The sequence below is a fragment of the Aquarana catesbeiana genome, linkage group LG12 (genome assembly GCF_042186555.1).
Source record: "Aquarana catesbeiana isolate 2022-GZ linkage group LG12, ASM4218655v1, whole genome shotgun sequence".
Taxonomy (NCBI): Eukaryota; Metazoa; Chordata; class Amphibia; order Anura; family Ranidae; genus Aquarana; species Aquarana catesbeiana.
The window spans coordinates 105,370,036-105,389,288 of record NC_133335.1 but is presented as its reverse complement, the minus strand read 5'-3'; the positions used below and the strand labels follow the sequence as shown (position 1 = coordinate 105,389,288).

Genomic DNA, 19,253 nt, shown 5'->3' with positions numbered 1-19,253 from the left:
TGTATGTATATATAATGCTGGAATTTAATTGTTCGTTTGTGAGTGTTTCCATTACCTTATTTTTATTCATTAAAATGTCTACTTGCTATAATTTATTCTGCTTTTTGTTCCTTTCTAATATATATTTGTTTGATCTCAGTTATTTAAGTGTGAAAATATGCAAAAAAATTAAAATCAGAAAGAGGGCAAATACTTTTTCACACAACTGTATGTCATGATAAGCATGCATGATGTAACTATACACTGCAGGTCAGCCTTTCTCAGGCATTATTATTAATTGCAGAGCTGACCAAAATTATGAAAAGGATCCTTTGCTATCTTGCCATAAAAAGTACTGTAAAAGAATGCCTAAAATACTTATCAGTATCTTCTGCTGCAGGATCTAGAAGCCAGTCAGTGAGCAAAAGCATACATGGGTTGAAAAAAGACACTACTCTATGTACTTCAACCAAAGAACACAAACACAACACACACAAAAAGAAAACCACCATATACTCAATACTATACCCACAGTTGATACAGAGGAAAACAAAAGGTCCAGAGGTCTACTAATGATTTGTACGGGGGCAAAATTATGTCTCTCCCTTTGGAGTCTATGCCTCTTTTAATAAACAAAAGTATTTTGCTAGCTTTAGAAACTGCAGCTTGGCATCACATGCTATTATTAGGTCTATGATCTAACGGAGCATTCAGATCCTTCTCCACCATTGACTCCACCAGCTGTTCTCCTTCTAGTATGTATGATGCATGCATGCTTTTATTCCCCAAGTGCATAACTTTACATTTATCAACATTAAACATCATTTCCCACATAGATGCCCAATGAAATAGTGCACTGAGGTCAGCTTCTAATTTGGAGACATCCTATAAGGACTTAATTCCAGTGCATAGCTTGGTGTCATCTGCAAACACTAAAATGGTACTTTTATTCCCAGATCCTTTATCATTTTTAAATATATTTAAAAAGGATCCCAACACTGGACCATTATTAACCTTAGACCAGAGTATGAATCATTATTCACTATGGGCTTTTAACTAGTTTTCCTCTCCATTTAAATACTGAATTTTCCAAGCCGGTAGATTTTAATTTACATATTAGCCATGTGTGGGGAACTATGTCAAATGCTTTGGCAAAATCCAAGTGTCCACAGCCACTCTTTTTTTGTACCTCCTCATAATAAGAAATCAGATTTTTTTGACAACTTCGGTCTTAAATGAATCCATGCTGACTGTTGCTTAAAATATTATTTTCTAGCAAAATCTCTTCTATATGGTCTTTTAAAAGATTCTCTCCAGTATATTTCTTAATATAGAAGTTAAACTAACTGGCCTGTATTTACTTGCTGAAGACTTTGATCCCTTTTTAAATATAGGCACCACATTGGTCTTACGGAAATCCAGTGGTACTATTCCAGTCATTAAAGAGTCTCTAGAAATTAGAAACAATGGCTTAGATGTAACAGAGTTTAACTCTTTGAGGACCCTTGGGTGTAAGCCATCTGGTCCAGGTGGCATTGGTAGTGCCTTGCATTTGGTCACATGATCTCGGCGAGAATCCACATATCCTATTCAAATTCCACCCTTTAGCCAAGATCATAGAACCAGGCTGGCCTTTGTGAGATACCAGATCGGCAGCCAAGGCACTTAACTGCTTCAAGTGCTATCTCCAGGGACACAACATTTCTTGCATAATTGTAGGTTTCTCTACTGTATATATCTGTGGGTTTTCCTGTTTGTTTTTGACACAACCTGACCCTGCAGTCACAAAAGCCTGTTATAGGGTTTACTTTCGAGTGCCTAAAAGCATATAGTTCCTCCTCAGGAGACCCAGTCACTTCAACCTGCTTTCTATCTGCTGAGTGACTGGTCTCCTCTCTGCCCCTAATTCGTTTCAGTTTTGATCTTTGGATGATGGCAGAACTTTCTCTGGCTTTCTCCTCCCAGCATCGCCTACTCAGAATTTGTCTTTCAGCCAAAGCTATCTCTGTCCCTGTCTATTTAGTGTCATGAGCTGCTTGTTAGCGAACATCCCAGGAAAATGACAGTTCAGATCAAGCCCAAGTACAATGATCTTGTGCCTCACCCTGTCTCTTCAGACTGTTCTACTTTGCTTCCTTATTATTGTATCAGGAAACCGTGCACTTCAAAACATTTTACTGTACATAGAGCAATAACTGTTGTAATAAAAGCAACACAATACAGTATACCTCCCAATTTTCGAACTTGACAAAAAGGGAGAACGTTTAAAGGGGCAAAATGTGTCACATGTGGTGTTCCATAGCGAAATGTGGGTGTGCCCAGAGAAAAGTGGGCATGGCCATATGTTTGTAGTTTACAGATATTCTTGCAGCAGCTTTTATAAGAATCCCATCTGGACTGGAACATTTATCAAAAAAAGGGCAGAAACACATCCAAAAAGGTATTGTTCATTAACAAAATTATTTATGTATTTGCTTAGATAACTACAACTTTTAGTACAATCTATTTAAAGTACGGCAACCCAATAGCTTTTTCAGAGAATACAGCGGCCAGTTTAAATACAAGTTGGCACACTGTTTGCAGCAGAATGAGAGGATGAGATCTCAGTGCCTCTCTTCACTTCTTGTCATAGGCACTGAGCTCAATGGCTAGCTTAGAGCCTTAGACTAATGGTAAAGCACCATTGGCCCAAGCTTTCCAATAAAAATGCTGCAGTGGAGGTTGGACTCTCACTGCAGTGTCAGAGAAGGGGGCATATGTCTAAAAGACACATGCTCCCTTCCAGCCCAGCCCTCTTAACTACAAGGAAAAACATGGGTTTATGTGTATAAGATTTACCCATAATCCCATGTTTTTCTCACACAGTTAAGAGGGAGAATGAGAATCTGCTGCTGTTGAAAAGGTACAAGCTAAATCATATTTCTTTTCATACATCAGGGGACACAGAGCCATAGTAGTTACTATGTGGGTTATAGGCACTGGCACTCCCTAAGACAAAAAGTGCACTCCCTATATAACCTCTCCCACTACTGGGAGTACCTCAGTTTTTTTGCCAGTGTCTAGGTGTTGGTCACGGAGTGAAGATGTGCTGAGCTGAGCTCCTCTGGAGCAATCCTTGCTGGGGCTAGCTATGCAGACAGATCCATTCAAGGTGTCTTTCTGGCCAAATTGAATGGTACCCTCATTTCCGAAGAAACAAGGTTTTTGCTTGTGAATGCTTCTCTTTTGAAAGCTGGACCCCAGAATCCAGTACTTTTTGGTATTAAGGCCATAAAGTTTACTGCGGTGGTGCTATTGCAGGTCCAGGATTATGGGTTTCCTCGAGGATCCCCAGCTCCTGAACGTTTAATGGAACCCACCATGAAGGGTGAAGATTAGGTCTGTTGGTTTACCACAGAAAACCCTGCGGCGGGAAAGGTAAGTGGAGTTTTTCTAAGAAATTAAAAACATTTTCTTATGAATTGTCTCCTTTAAAGTAAATGTTGTTATGCCTAAGTGTCACCACTGGGGGCTGTATGGAGAACGTACCTTCTCATGCTTTGCTCAGAGATCACACTGTGTCACAGAAGCAGCAGGCTCTTTTTCTCCAGCCAGCAGGTAGACCTCCGGTAAGTTTGGGGGGGTTTTGTTTCCTCCAGACATCCCCACCTGGGCTGAACTCTTCCTCTCTTCATGAGGCTGAGTATAAGGGAAAACTGAAAACAAACAGCAATGCCATTTTCTTTCACCACCCCTACACAGGCGGCTTCCAGGTCTCCTCCACGCCATCCCTCACTCACAAGCCGATCCCATCGGATCGGAGGCCCGTGCTTGCGCGGGAAAACTCTTTTTGAAAGACAAAGGAGAGGGGACGCGATGCGAGTTGGGGGCGAGGCTTAGCTCGGCGTTGGCGTCCTCCAACGCGGGAGTGTGTTTTTTAAGAAAAGAACTCCATATGTGCTGGCTGCAAAATTGTCGCAGAGACATGAGAGCAAAGGGAGCATGAAAGAGGTTTTGGTGACACAGGCATTTCCTGCTTAACACATTTACTATTTGCATGAGGCTGAGCATAAATAGCAGTGGCAGTGGCTGGACTATTGCTCAAGCAGTGGATGCGATTTCTTCTGCTAGTACCTCTGCTTTGTGCATCGGGCTAATGTCAGAAGGGGGGTTAAAACACCCCCAAAATAGAGCTAAAAGGGTCCTCCTCAAGCTCTGGAAAGCCTACTCATCTCTACAAATGGCATCCTTCCCTGAGAGGGAGTGGCTGGTCAGAATGAGCATCGGGGCCATGAAATGTTTACAAGATCTTTTTTCCCTCAGCCATGATGGGTTTAAAAAAAACAAAAAAAAAAAGTTTAGTGACTTTAATGGCACAGGTTGTCTTCCATTTCCCAGGACCCTCAAACTGAGGAACTAGGGGCGGGAGAAGAAAATCACCTCAGGGGACCGTGTTTAGGCTCTTCTTCTGAGGTGTCAAATGTGGGAGAATCAGCTGGTTTCAATCTTAAGATTAATGGTGCAATTTCTTACTGTATGGTCCACTCCCGCTTATCTAGGATCTCCCAGATAAACATTTTTCCTCCTAAAAAAAAAGTTTTTTACACTTTATCCTATGGTGGAGGAAATTCACTAAGTGGGGTATACCAGCAATTAACGATGCTATATCCTCTGTGGATAAGAGCTTTTGTTCGGCATCCAACGGATAAAATGTTGGAATTCCTGTTAAAAAAAAGAAAGCACTTTTTTCTCTGGCAGATTGAGCAGTCTGCGCTGACAGTAATTGCTTAATCATTGCGAGGCCAGTTTAACAGGTGTTCAGGTATCCTGCTCAGCAGGCCCAGAATCTGGCAGCTTTATGTTTGCAAGAATTGCTTTGTGAGTTTCTATTGTAGAACCTCCACAAGGTCCTCATGCAGGTGCTTGCTTATAAACTAGCTAAACGCACAACTGCTGAGATGCCTACGGGCACATTACCCTGAAAGCGCCCAATCTTGTCTGATCTCAGAGGCTAAGCAGGGTCAGGCCTGGTTAGTACCTGTATGGGAGACCGCCTGGGAATACCAGGTGCTATACATGGTTCTGTGCACATTGTTGCTAACACAAACAGCTAAATGCATGAGTGCGGGAATGCACGTCAGTGGGGGATAAACTTCCTTTCACCATGCAGAAGCTCCTGGTTAGTCTTCCTTTTGCGGTGAAACAGCTAGTTGAGAATGTTTGGATAGTTCATCCAAAGAAATTCTAGTGGGAAAAGTACCCTCTTTTGCCATTTAAGTAAAGGAGTAAATATATTTTCATTTTTAAAGCTCCTTCTTTTGTGCCAGGGGCATCAGCCTCCAAGCAGTTATGATGGCTTCCACCATCCGGTTCAAAAGGTAATCCTCAGCATTAACCCCAGGGACAAAAGAGGTTTTGGGGGCGGAAACCTACAAGATACTGAAGCCTCCTTATGAGGGGGTGCCCCGCTCGCTCAATAAGGGGAATTCTTCTGCAGTTCTCAAGGTTCTGACAGGAAGACGAATAGGGGACTTCCTCAATAGCTCCAAGGTACAAGCTTGAGTTCCAAGAGTTCCTGTCTCCTCGTTTTTTCTCAGATCAAACCGTTCCTAAGGATCCAGAGAAAAAGAAGTCTTTCTCTCAAGCATTGGACCATTTTTTTGGCAAAAGTGGTCATGGTGATCCCCATGTAAGAGCAGAGGTTGGGGTTTGTTTAAACCCAAATGGACATTCTGGATCCCAAAGATCTAAACTCTTTTTTTTTTTTTTTTTCGCATGGAGTCTATCCGATCAGTAGTCTCCTTCCTACAAGGGGGAGAACTTCTGGCGTCGATCGACATCAAGGATGCTTATCTCCATGTGCCGATCTTCCCCACTCACCAGAAATTTCTACGCTTCGAGGTAGAAAATCTTTATTTCCAGTTTGTAGCTCTACCTTTTCGGGCTAGCTACTGCACCTCGAGTGTTTATAAAGATCCTGGCTCCTCCTTTTAGCTGGACGTGGATCTGTTTGCATTCAGGTTCAACAACAAGATCAACAACTTTGTGTCAAGGACAAGGGACTGGATGGCATACGGAACAGATGCCTTGGTCTTTCCATGGGATCAGTTTTCACTGATCTATGCAAAATCAAGCAAGAGGCAAAGGAGGTTATTCTGGTGGCCCAGGAGATCTTGGTTTTCCAAGATCATAAGGATGGCGGTAGGGGACCCTTGGACCCTGCCCCTATGACCAGACCTTCTCTCGCAAGGTCCATCCTACCTTACAAACGCTAAATTTAATGGTTTGGCTTTTGAGATCCACATTCTAAAGAACCGTGGGCTGTCAGCTTTCTACCTTGGTTAATACTAGGAAGCCGGCCTCCAGAATCATATATTATAGAGTCTGGAAGGCATATGTCTCCTGGTGTGAATCCAGGGGTTGGCACCCCAGGAAATATATCATAGGTAGGATCCTTGAGTTCCTACAGATGGGATCAGTAATGAAGCTGGCCTTGAGCACTATCAAGGGCCAGGTGTCGGCCTTATCTGTGTTTTTTTGAACGACCACTTGCTTTACACTCTCTGGTTTGTAACCTTATCAAGGGGGTAACGCGGATTAATCCCCCAGTTAAGTCATCCCTGAACCCTTGGGAGTTAAATTTAGTCCTGTCGGCTTTACAAAAACAGCCTTTTGAACCGATTCAAGATATTCCCTTGATCCTCTTGACGAGGGCAAATAGTTTTCTTGGTTGCCATATCTTCTGCAAGGAGAGTTTCAGAGTTGGCTGCTCTTTCCTCTAAAGAGCCATATTTGATTATTCATAAGGATAAGGTTGTATTACGGCCTCATCCTAATTTTCTACCGAAGGTAGTGTCAGGTTTTCATTTAAACCAGGATATTGTTCTCCGACCAGATGTGCTACCGGCGCAAAACTAAAAATATACTAGTTTGCTGCAATCATGTAAGCCTACATGATTACGCAAATTACATTGTGAAACACGTAGAGGCTGCTGGGAAATTTCTCATCACTTCCGGTTGAACGAGAGTGAGGCCTGGAATGCATGTCGCTGTGAGGAGACACAGTGACAGAGGGGAAACAAACTGAGACACCGCTCTCCATATACACTGCTGGATTTGCTTGGTGCCGGCTTAAGGGCACCATAACATGTGAGTTTAACCATGCTTTTAACTTTTTTAATAAAATTAAATTACATACTATACCATGATGGCTACCCATATGTCTTTATAAGCACTGAACAGAGCAAGAGATACTAATACATTGCTTGGAAAGGCTGCTTTTGGACGCATTGCAAACGGATTGGTTATCCTTAATGAACCAAAGGCGTTTATTCTTATTACATCTGGTGAGTGGCCATTGCATGAGGTGGTGGTGAAGTCACGATAAGTGGTGAATTAGGAGCACAATATACTGAAAAGGAACATCATTGCACAGAAGTGATCACTCACTGAAGACATCCAGTGTACTGTGGTGTTTCTGCAAATGTCAAGGACATTTATTTATTTTTTTGCACTATGTAGTACATATGCATGTTGATATGTGATATTTTGTTAGTAATATTGGCACATTGTTTAGTATTAATATTTTTTAAATAGCTTTAAATATGTGATATTTGATGGTCACTAAGTAATATTGGCACATTGCACATTTTTTAATATTTGTCATTTTTTTAATATATTTTTTTAGCACTAGCACTTTAAACAGTTTTTTGGAATATTATTTCGTCACTAGAAAACACTATGTGTACAGTATATTTTTTGACACAATATTATTGATAAAGAAAAGCACGCTACATAGGATAGATATCCTATTTTTTATATTTCAGCAGTGGTATCATACACAGAAGTTAGCGCAATCCACTTTTATATTATACAGGATATTGTTCTGCCTTAATTTTTTTCCAGAACCTCATACTGTGGAAGAAAAGTCACTACATTCTCTTGATGTGGTGAGAGCGGTCAAGGTCTATTTAAAAGCGTCTGCTCAGATTCGTAAAACAGATGTTTTTGTTTGTGTTGCCAGACGGTCCTAAAAGAGGACAGGCGGCGTCTAAATCTACCATTTCTAAATGGTATTCCTCCTTTTCATATTAAAGCGCACTCCACCAGGGCTGTTAGTGCTTCTTGGGCAGTGCATCACCAAGCCTCCATGGCTCAGCTCTGCAAGGCCGCAACTTGGTCTTCAATCCATACATTTACCAGATTCTATCAAGTAGATGTAAAAGGTCATGAGGATATCGCCTTTGGGCGCAGTGTACTGCAGGCTGCAGTATGAGTCCTCTAGTCTCTTGGTGCACTACTTTTGTTGTGTCTCCCTCCCTTCAGTTGGCATTGCTATGGGACATCCCACATAGTAACTACTATGGCTCTGTGTCCCTTGATGTATGAAAAGAAAATAGGATTTTTAAAACGGCTTACCTGTAAAATACTTTTCTTTGAAGTACATCAGGGGACACAGAGGTCCCTCCCTTCTTGGTATACACGTGTATTGCTTTGCTACAAAACTGGGGTACTCCCAGTAGTGGGAGGGGTTATATAGGGAGTGCACTTTTTGTCTTAGGGCGTGCCAGTGTCCATTACCTGAAGGTCTATAACCCACATAGTAACTACTATGGCTCTGTGTCTCCTGATGTACTTCAAAGAAAAGGATTTTACAGGTAAGCTGTTTTAAAAATCCTATTATTAATATGCTATATGTTATAAGATAATTTATTATTTATCTATTTACTGCGAAATTACTGGTTTGAGGTTATAACTTCAAACTTCAGTAATTTGTCCGTTAAGCCACCTGCTTGAGTACAGTTTTTAAAAATATAGTAAATTACCTTAAAAATAATATATAATAATAATTTGTATATTACTTATTGTAATTAACCCCTTGCCACCCAGGCCAGTTCTGCCACTTCTACATGTAAAAATCATATTTTCTCCAATCGCCTTTTCGGACAACCTTGGAGAGAGCGCAGCTCCTCCCCTTTTTCAGGAAACACATGCCACCTTTAAATCCCTCCTCTTCCACCATGGCCTCAGTTATTGTGTTTCCTCCGCCATGGTGGAAGTACATGCGGGAACCAGGGGGGCTGCGCTCCCTCCGATGTGATGGGGAAAGGGCTTACCTCTTAGTGTTTCTTCTGCCTGGAGTGCAGGGACCATCCCATCCCAGCACCCTCCCGGTACGAGCGTAGGATGTTCCGGAGTCTCCGGTCTTCCCCAGCTCAGTGAAGCAGTGGCCAGCAGGAGGTCGATGCGTCTGTGTATCCGGAGCCCGCAGATGGCTCAGGTAGCCGGGAGGTTTTTTCCACTGTTATTCTGCTATATGCTCCGGAGCGGCTTCTGGGTCCTGGCAGGAGGATTACGTCAGGGCCAGTGACGTGGCTTCCTGCATGGGCGGGGCGACAAGTGGTACCGGTCGCCTAGAACGCAGAAGACCAGGGGCGGGTCTACCGATCGGTGCTTCCGTTTCCGGCCAGCGTGGATGACGCTAGAGCCGTGAATTTTAAAACATCAGAGAATCTTCTCATCCCCCTGCTGCGCTCTCTGCAAGATGGATAAGAGACCTTCAGCAACGGTGGAAGCAGGCACCACAGGCAGCAGTCAGGCCTAGGTAAGAAGGGTACAGCGGTGCCTTCTGTTCTTCTCCTTATGGGCTATAATTGTTTGTTGTCATGTTCCTCCCTACAGGGAGACTGTTACTGCAGGGTCAGAGGTTACTTCTCTCGAACCCTGCAGTCTGATGGTGGAGGTTGCTAGAGTTTAGTTTTCATACACTGAAGGGCATGTCTCTCTTTTTTCCTTTTGGTGGTGGTCTGTGTTTATAGGCACCAAAAGACAAAAAGGTGTTAAACTATTTTAGTGAGACGCCATTGTTCTCGTTTCAGGAAAAAGTGTTAGTGAAAGTGAAACGTTCGAATCCTCCAAGTCAGAGGAAATGCCCTTCATGCAAAAACCCTCTTAGGGAATCATGGCAGAAGGCACTATGCAGATCCCTGCATTAAGGATCTTGTGGAAGGGGAAACATCCCAGCAATATAGAGATTTGTTTTCCTCTGTACGTGAACTCTCAAGTTCATTGAGTTCAGTCAAGACATTGCTGGTCCATACCCCATCAAGCCAAACTGAAACACAGCAACCACCATCTAGTCCTAGGGCGTCCACCTCTAGGCCTGTGGAGGTTGTAGACTCAGAGGACGAGGGGTCAAGTACTCTTCCTTCCCTCAGTGACTCAGAGGAAGAGGTAGAAGAGGAAGATAACAGCCGAGGCTCTAGGTACAAGCTGTCTTTAGAAGACGTGTATGACCTTTTAAAAGCAATTTACACGACTCTCGACATTCAAGAAGAGAAAGTTCAAATGTCTGTCCACGATAGAATGTACCAGGGTCTGGATGACACCAAACACAGGGTGTTCCCAGTCCATAGAGTTCTGTCGGATACGGTCAAGAAGGAATGGAAGGATCCGGAAAGGGGCCCTTTCCTTTCCAAAACCCTCAAGAGACGGTTTCCCTTTGAAGACAAAGAGACGGAGGTCTGGAATAAAAAAAACGCGAGTAGATGACGCTTTTTCACAAGTGTCCCGTCGCACAGACCTGGCCTTTGAGGACATGGGGGTGCTCAAGGACGCAATGGATAAAAGGGCAGACTCCCTCTTAAAAAAATGCATGGGATTCCACGTTAGCCAGCCTCAAGCCAGCTATGGCTTCAACGGTGATGGCAAGAAACCTAGAGTGCTGGGTGGAAAAGCTGAAGAGTCATGTTGAGGCGGGGACATCACGGAAAGATCTTTTAGAATCCTTTCCATTAATTCTGAAGGCAGTTAAATACATAGCTGACGCATCGGCTGAATCAACTAAGGCAGCCCTGGTAAATTCAGCCAGATGGCGGTCTGTCTAAAAACTTGGTCAGGCGACACAGCCTCCAAGATTAAATTGTGTGGCCTACCCTTTTCGGGAGATCTTCTTTTTGGTCCAGATCTGGAAACAATTCTGGATAGGACAGCTGACAAGAAGAAGGCCTTCCCTGCCAAAAAGAAGCAAACAGCTAAAAAGAATTTTTGTGCTGTTTGACAGCCCCGTAAAGGTAGGGAAGACAACCAGAGCCGCTGGAACCCCCAAAAGGGTAAGGGTAGAGGAGGAGTTCTCTTCAGATCTCCCCTAGACCAGCCACCCAGAAACAAGTGACAGTCTTGTCCCAGCAGGGGGGAGATTGTCTGCCTTCCTACAATGGAACAGAATGTCTCCAAGCTTGTTCGTAAGGAATGTCATCGCTCGGGGATACACTCTGGACTTCTCAGAAACCCCCCCAAGCAGGTTTTACGTTACGGCCCTTCCAAGGGACCCAGACAAAGCTTCAACAATGATTTACAGGATCTGATACAGCAGAAAGTAATCGTCCGGGTTCCGAAACATCAGGAGGGCCGAGGCTTTTATTCCCACATCTTTCTGGTAAAAAAAGCCTTCAGGGAAGTATCGTTTGATCCTAAACCTAAAGGTCTTAAACAGAGCAAGTCATTACAAGCATTTCCGCATGGATACAATCCATTCAGTAACAAAACTTTTGACTCCAGACTGTTTCATGGCATCCCTAGACCTGAGGGATGCCTACATACACGTCCCAATTGTCCAGGCTTCCCAACGTTTCCTCAGATTAGCCATCAACCTGGGGTCATCGGTTTGGCTTCTTCAGTTCAAAGCTCTGCCTTTCGGACTCTCATCCTTCCCCAGGATTTTCACAAAAATATTGTCGGAAGCCCTGGAGCCCCTGAAGTTAAGAGGAATTTCAGTCATTCCGTATCTGGACGACCTGTTCTTTGCGGACTCCAGGGAGCAAGTGGTAAAAAATCTTCAGGTATAACAGATACACCTCAGGGACCTAGGGTGGCTCCTCAACCTGGAGAAGTCAAATCTAGTACCAAATCAAGAAATAATGTTCCTGGGTTATACGATCAATTCAGTGCTCCAGAAGGTTTTCTTACCACATGCGAAGTTGGAAAAAATCTTTTCTTCAGTGAAACAAATTCAAATGAATTTCTCAATCTCAGTCCGATTGGCCATGGCAGTATTGGGACTTCTCACGGCATCGATCCCAGCCATACAGTGGGCTAGGTTTCATTCCAGACCACTCCAGTTGAACATCCTACAGACATGGTCGCATCAGGTCTCACTGGAAAAGCAGATCAGACTTACCTCAAAGGTAAAACGAGCACTGATGAGAGGTCTGTTCTGGGTCTTTCCACTAGACAAGCGTCTAACAACAGATGCAAGTTCCTGGGGTTGGGGGGCCCACATGAACGGTCTAACGTCTAAGGGGACTTGGTCCAATACAGAAGCCCGAACATCATCAAACTAGCGGGAACTAAAAGCTATCTTTCTCGGTCTTCTAGCTTTTCAACAAGCAGTGAAAGGACATCATGTTCAGGTTCTTTCAGACAATATAACTGCTGTAGCATACGTGCTCAAGCAGGGAGGAACCAGGAGCAGAGGACTTATGGAACTAGCCAGTGAACTTCTTTTCTGGGCAGAACAGAATGTGGTCTCTCTGTCAGCAATTCACCTAAAGGATCCTCAGAATCTGTTAGCAGACCTACTCAGCAGGAGGAGGGTGGTGGGAGCAGAGTGGAGCCTGAATCAGGAAGTCTTCTTGATGATCTCCAGAACATTGGGGCAACCCCAAGTAGACCTGTTCGCCAGCCAACAGAACTCAGAGGTTCAGAACTTCTTTTCTCTTCACCGAGAAGACCAAGCCATAGGCATAGATGCTCTCGCACATCCATGGCATTACCAACTGTGCTATGCCTTTTTCCCCCTTTCCTCTGATACCGATGGTCATAAGGAAATTCAGAAAAGAAATGACCAACATGATCCTGGTCACTCCCTTTTGGCCAAAAAGACCTTGGTTCGCAACATTACTAAATATGGCCACAGAACCTCCCTGGAGGCTGCCGCTCAGGGGGGACCTTCTAACACAGGGCTCTGTCATTCATCTGGAAGCAGACCGGTTACATCTAACTGCTTAGCTTCTGAAGAAGATCTCCTAAAATCCAAGGATTCAATTAGTAAAGACCCTACTTTCCAGCAGAAAGGAGGTAACTCGGGCCATATACCTAAAGGTCAGGAAGCAGTTTAATTCCTATTGTACCTCTAGAAGCTTTCAGGTAAAAAGCGTTGTATCAGTCCTTGAATTTCTCCATGATGGAATGGAAAAGGGACTGGCAGCCAGCACCCTAAAAACACAGGTGGTGGCTCTTTCAGTTTATTTTGAAAAGACTCTATCCAGAGAAGTTTTAATTTCCAGATTCTTCACGGCACTAGCACGAAATAGGTCGGTGGCCCTTAAAAATTTTCACAGTTGGGACTTATCTATTGTTTTACAGGGTCTCACGGGGGCTCCATTCAAACCCTTACAGGAAGCATCCTTAAAGAGTTTAGTTCTGAAAACAATCTTCTTAGTAGCCATTACTTCGGCAAGAAGAGTCAGTGAGCTTCAGGCCCTGGCAGTCACGGAACCTTTTCTTAAAGTTTTTCCAGACCGAGTGGTTCTTCAGACAGACCCAGCTTTCCTGCCTAAAGTTTCTTCAAACTTTCATCGCTCACAGGAAATAGTGTTGCCCACTTTCTCCTCGACTCCTGCCAATACATGAGAAGAAGCTTTTCATACTTTAGATGTTAGGAGATGCCTGCTTCATTTCTTATCAATCACTAAGGAAATTAGAAAATCAAAAGCCCTCTTGGTGATTTTCTCAGGCTCACGTAAAGGGGAGAAAGCTTCCAAAAGCACACTAGGCAGATGGCTTAGATGGGCAATTGCGGAGGCCTATGAAGCTAAAGGAGAAATACCCCCCTCAGGTATTGCTGCTCATCAAGATGAACGGCAGTTTCCTGGGCTGAGAGGGCCGGTGCTACGCCTGATCAAATCTGCAAGGCTGCTACTTGGTCCAACTACTCAACATTTCTCCGACATTATAGGTTGGACTTACTGTCGGCCGCAGATCAAGCCGTCGGCAGGAAGGTACTGCAGGCAGTAGTCCCACCCTAGGGTAAGTTTCTCGGTTATCCTCTCCAAGGTTGTCCTGAAAGGCGATTGGAGAAAGGCCTAGTTAGACTTACCAGTGACGGTATTTCTAAGAGCCTTTCAGGACAACCGCTATTTCCCTCCCTTTGTATCTTAGTAGTGGTCTAAGTGTCTATCATGGTTGTTTGTGGTTTTCTGTGCTTTGTTTTCCAGTTGTCAGAGACCACAATAACTGAGGCCATGGTGGAAGAGGAGGGATTTAAAGGTGGCATGTGTTTCCTGAAAAAGGGACGGAGCTGCGCTCTCTCCAAGGTTGTCCTGAAAGGCTCTTAGAAATACCATCACCAGTAAGTCTAACTAGGCCTTTTTTTGCTATAAAATTACTCAGAACCCCCAAACATTTTATATATATATATATATATATATATATATATATATATATATATATATATATATATATATATATATATATATTGTTTTAGCAGACACCCTAGGGAATAAAATGGCGGTTGTTGCAACTTTTTATGTTACACAGTATTTGCACAACAAAGAAAAAAAAAACAGTAAAGTTGGCTCAATTTTTTTGTATAAGGTGATTTTACACCGAGTAAATAAATACCTAACATGTCGCGCTTTAAAATTGTGCACACTTGTGAAATGGCGCCAAACTTCAGTACTTAAGAATCTCCATAGACAACGCTTTAAATCTTTTTAGAGGTTACCTGTTTACAGTTACAGAGGAGGTCTAGTGCTAGAATTATTGCTCTCGCTCTTACATTTGCGGTGTATGTAACCTGTGTGTATCTGGCTCTGATAGTAGCCAGTGCCTCACCAGCCACTGACCTCACCGCACGTCCCTGGTATAGAAGCTTCTGCACTGTTGTCAGTATGAGCTCCTAAGCGGCTAGGAATTGCAGGATGCTGATCAGTAGATCGAAGCGCAATGATCAAAGTGCCAACACCTTAAGTGATACTTATATTGCATATACTGTAGCTGAAAAAAAAAAAAAAGTCCATGAAATCCAAAATCTCCCAGTGAGTTCCACCACCACTGCCACACACAGCCTCTTGCCGATTGCAAAGACCCCAAGTTATAGGTGGACTTAATGCGCTCACAAACATATAAGATCTGTTGCCGCAAGATGTCTCTTAAACTCGGGAACCACAGGGCACACCAGCAGGGACACTGGTAGCAATGTATATACTGTATGATATTTTAATCAATAATTATGAAATCCAAGTAATCAAATACCAGTAATATAAATAATCTATACGTTCACATGATGGTCGATAGAACAGTCCAACAGACTATGTTAAATATATAAGAAACATAGTAATATAATAAAATACACTATATAAGTAGTTCTATAAACCTCTACACAAATTATAGTAATGTCTTAAACATAAAAAACATAAAAAGGAAGTATTGTAGTATAAAGTTTTAACATAAATATGTATAAAACAATACATACATTATATAAATATGATAAAAAAGTAATAGCTATAATTTAAAAATGATAATGATATCTATTCATTTTTATTATCCTTATACACTAAAATATTATCCTGTGCACCCGGATTACAGCTTTAAAATCCTCCTGTCAGGATTGCAGTATTTAACTGGGCACTTTCACCCCTTCCTGCCCATGCTAATTTTCATGCAACACTGGCTTTTTTTATTTCTTGCTAAACAAATGAAAAAAGACTGAACATTTTTAAGAAAAAAAAGTTTTTCTTCAATTCTGTTATAAAATTTTGTAAATAAGCACGTTTTCTCCTTCACTGATGGCCACTGATGAGGCTGCACTAACGGCCACTGATGAGGCTACACTAACGGCCGCTGATAATGTTGCACTAACGGCCGCTGATGATGTTGCACTAACGGCCGCTGATGATGCTGCACTAACGGCCGCTGATGATGCTGCACTAACGGCCGCTGATGATGCTGCACTAACGGCCGCTGATGATGCTGCACTAACGGCCGCTGATGATGCTGCACTAACGGCCGCTGATGATGCTGCACTAACGGCCGCTGATGATGCTGCACTAACGGCCGCTGATGATGCTGCACTAACGGCCGCTGATGATGCTACACTAACGGCCGCTGATAATGCTGCACTAACGGGCACAGAGGCGGCACAGGCACTAATAGGCAGCACTGATGGGCAGCACTGGTGGGCACTTGTGGGCATCACTGATGGGACTGCACTGATAATCACTGCACTGATTATCAGTGTAGATCCCTCTCTGTCAGGAGAGCTGCTTATCAGCTCTCCTCTTCTCACGCCCTGTCAGCGTGAATAGAGGATAGGAAATAATCCGCACTTCCTAGTAATGCTGTGATCAGCTGTGATTGGACAGAGCTGATCACATGGTAAAGAGCCTATGTCATAGGCTCTTTACCGTGATCAGAGATGCGGTGTATCGGAGCGACACACCACATTACCGATCGCTGTGCTGCGCCCCCCCAGGAGAGCGCACAAGCTGCTTGTTCTGCTGGACATCATACGACAATGGAAAGGTGTTAAAGTCCTGTCAGTTCCAGTAGCCGCACACTTCATAGATCACTTCCATGTGTAAATCTCCCACATGCTCTCTGTGATTACAGAAGTTTCAGCTGTGAGGAGAGAAAGTAAGGTCTGTGACAGGCAATGTATACTGTGGAAAAAAAAAAGTGAAAAAAAAATATATAATAATTTTTTTTTTCAATCATGCCAGCTGAGCAAAGTACTGGAAAATGCTTGCTACCTTGAAATAGAATATCATAACATACAGCGATAGCACATAAATCAAAACCAACAAGTATTCGAGGTCCCTGTACACAGGATATATAGGATAAAATAATTTCATATTATTGTTTGTAATAATATTATACAATAAATGTTGTTCGTTAAACAAAATACAACTGCAGTTTTGACAATTCCTTTGTTATTAAAAAAAAATGTAAAAAATATTTCTTGAATGAAGACCTTACACGTGCTAAAAATTGTTGTGAAAATCATTTTGGTATGCAAACAGGCTAACAAGTTTTTTTGTTGCCTAAAATGCTGCATACTAAATTTGATCTGGTCAAATTTTTTATTTTGTAAGGGTTAAAGATTGAGATTTTAGTGATTGGATTTAAATATATGTAGGTAAGCCCCTTAACGTATGACTTAAACTGTATGTCCAGGCATTACCCAACTTTACTCCCAAACCCCCTCTAGAGATGTCCTAGCATTTTTTTTTTTTCTTCTCTTTTTACCTTATTACTGTAGTGAGAACAGCTTTTACTACTGCCTGTGGGATCGTCACTGGGCATGTCAGGCAGTTTATAGTGTATAGGGGCAGGCCACATCTTCCAATATACTGTGTGTGAGGGCAGGTGCTTGGGAGTCGATGAAGCAGCTTTGGTTTGCTAAGAAACGAGACAATGTTTGCATGTGGAGTAGGAAAGAGAGGGGTTATGTGGAGTTTTGTAATCCAGTAGGCAGGGCAGGCCATGCTGGTTGGGATGTCCATGCTTTCTTGGTTGGCACAGTGGTGTCAGCCACAGGAAGATAGAAGCACACTCGATTCTGATAGATCAACAGTTGCCAAAATTTTAAAGGTATGACGTATGGGAAACTGCATGTATTAGAGAGATGTACAGAATGTGTTTTTTTTTTTTTTTTTTTTTTTTTTACTTTGCAGAGACATAAACTTTAATTTGTATTTCTATATCACTTTAATTACTGAGGACTTAAAGTACTTAGGAAGTGAGGCAACCATCTAATGCCATGTAGACGTGGGCAGACTTTTTGACCGGCCTGGTCCGATGGGACGAATCCGTCGGACAATCCGACCGTGTGTGGGCTTCATCGGACCTGCAGCGGACTTTTTCGGGCGAAAATCAGACGGACTTTAGATTTGAAACATGTTTCAAATCTTTCCGATGGACTTGAGTCCGGTCGAAAAACCCGCTCGTCTTTATGCTAGTCTGACGGACGAAAACCAACGCTAGGGCAGCTATTGGCTACTGGCTATCAACCTCCTTATTTTAGTCTGGTCGTCCGTCGGACTGTGGTGTGATCGTGTGTAGGCAAGTCCGTTCGTCCGGAAGTCCGTCAGAAGTCGGTCGAAAGTCCGTCAGAAAGACCGTCGGACCTTTGATGCCGAAAAGTCCGCCCGTGTGTACACGGCATTAGATGCACTCCTTTGTCTAAAGGGAGCAGGATGGGTAATGAAATGTGAGGTTCTTATTTGACTATAGTTGTGCTTTAATATAACATAATAAATTCACTATAATGATGACATGAGACGGCTGATCATCTTATTTGTTTTATTACCAGTCATAAAATATTTGTAAGCAATGTTTTTAATTAGTACCTCATTCACACTGTTGTACATACGCTTACAGCTGTGTGAGGGCCATGTTTGCACACATGGGGATGCACAGGTTTTCCATGCAGGTTCCTGAACCACACACAACTGTCAAATTGGGAGCAGTGGCTGTGTCCATGCAGCTGCTGCATTCCAATAGACAGGACTGCGAATGCCTGCACAGGGATACATGTAACACCTGTGCATGCCCCTGTGTAGGCAAACATGGCTGTCGCATTGGTGTATGTTTAAGTACGCCTGTGGAAACAAGACTTAAGTGTATATACAAAGAAATATCATTACATTTTAAAGATAAAAATTAACTACCTATGTGATCTATATTTTGGTTTCAGCGATGGCAAGATTTGAACGTGGTCAGTAGTCTGCTTAAATCTTTTTTTCGAAAACTGCCTGAGCCCCTCTTCACTGATGGTGAGTCTGATTATGTGTCTGATTATGTGGCACACTGTATAGAGGTGTACTAGAGTAGTTGAGGTCAGATTGCGGAGTGTAGGTAATAATAAAAAATGTTTCCCTGCTATTTAGTTCCCACTTTATACTTTACAAGCCTAATTTGCATAAAGTTAAACTCCATACAGTCCATTTATCTGATAACAGATTTGTAATTATGTTCAGCAGGTCTTCTAATCTAGACACCGCTGCCAGGTTGGTAAATCTTCTCTTGGCATTAACTGGTCATTGAAGCCCAGATGCCCAGAGTATTTTCAGCCTCCGCCTACTTCAATTAATGCAGTTAGCATCAGTTAAATACCAATATGACTAGTTTGCTGCTAAAATAATTTTTACATAAGCACAGAAGGAGTGGATCAGGTAAGTGAGGTTTCTAAAAGATCCCACAGTTCCCAAACTCGATTATGAGTGTCTAGGGAATTGTTTGAGAAGGCTGTTAGATATTTCATCCTCTTCACTGTACATCTTGGATCCTGGTAT

The 19,253-nt window shown here is 42.8% G+C and overlaps 1 protein-coding gene across 1 annotated transcript in view; it reads left to right on the top strand.

The window, feature by feature from the left end:
• Nucleotides 1-19,253, top strand: part of ARHGAP23 (Rho GTPase activating protein 23) — a 529,546-nt gene that overhangs the window by 420,532 nt on the left and 89,761 nt on the right. Inside the window, exon 17 of the mRNA XM_073608262.1 lies at nucleotides 18,656-18,734. Within this exon, the coding sequence (XP_073464363.1) occupies nucleotides 18,656-18,734 (79 nt within the window). The remainder of the gene's footprint in view (nucleotides 1-18,655; nucleotides 18,735-19,253) is intronic.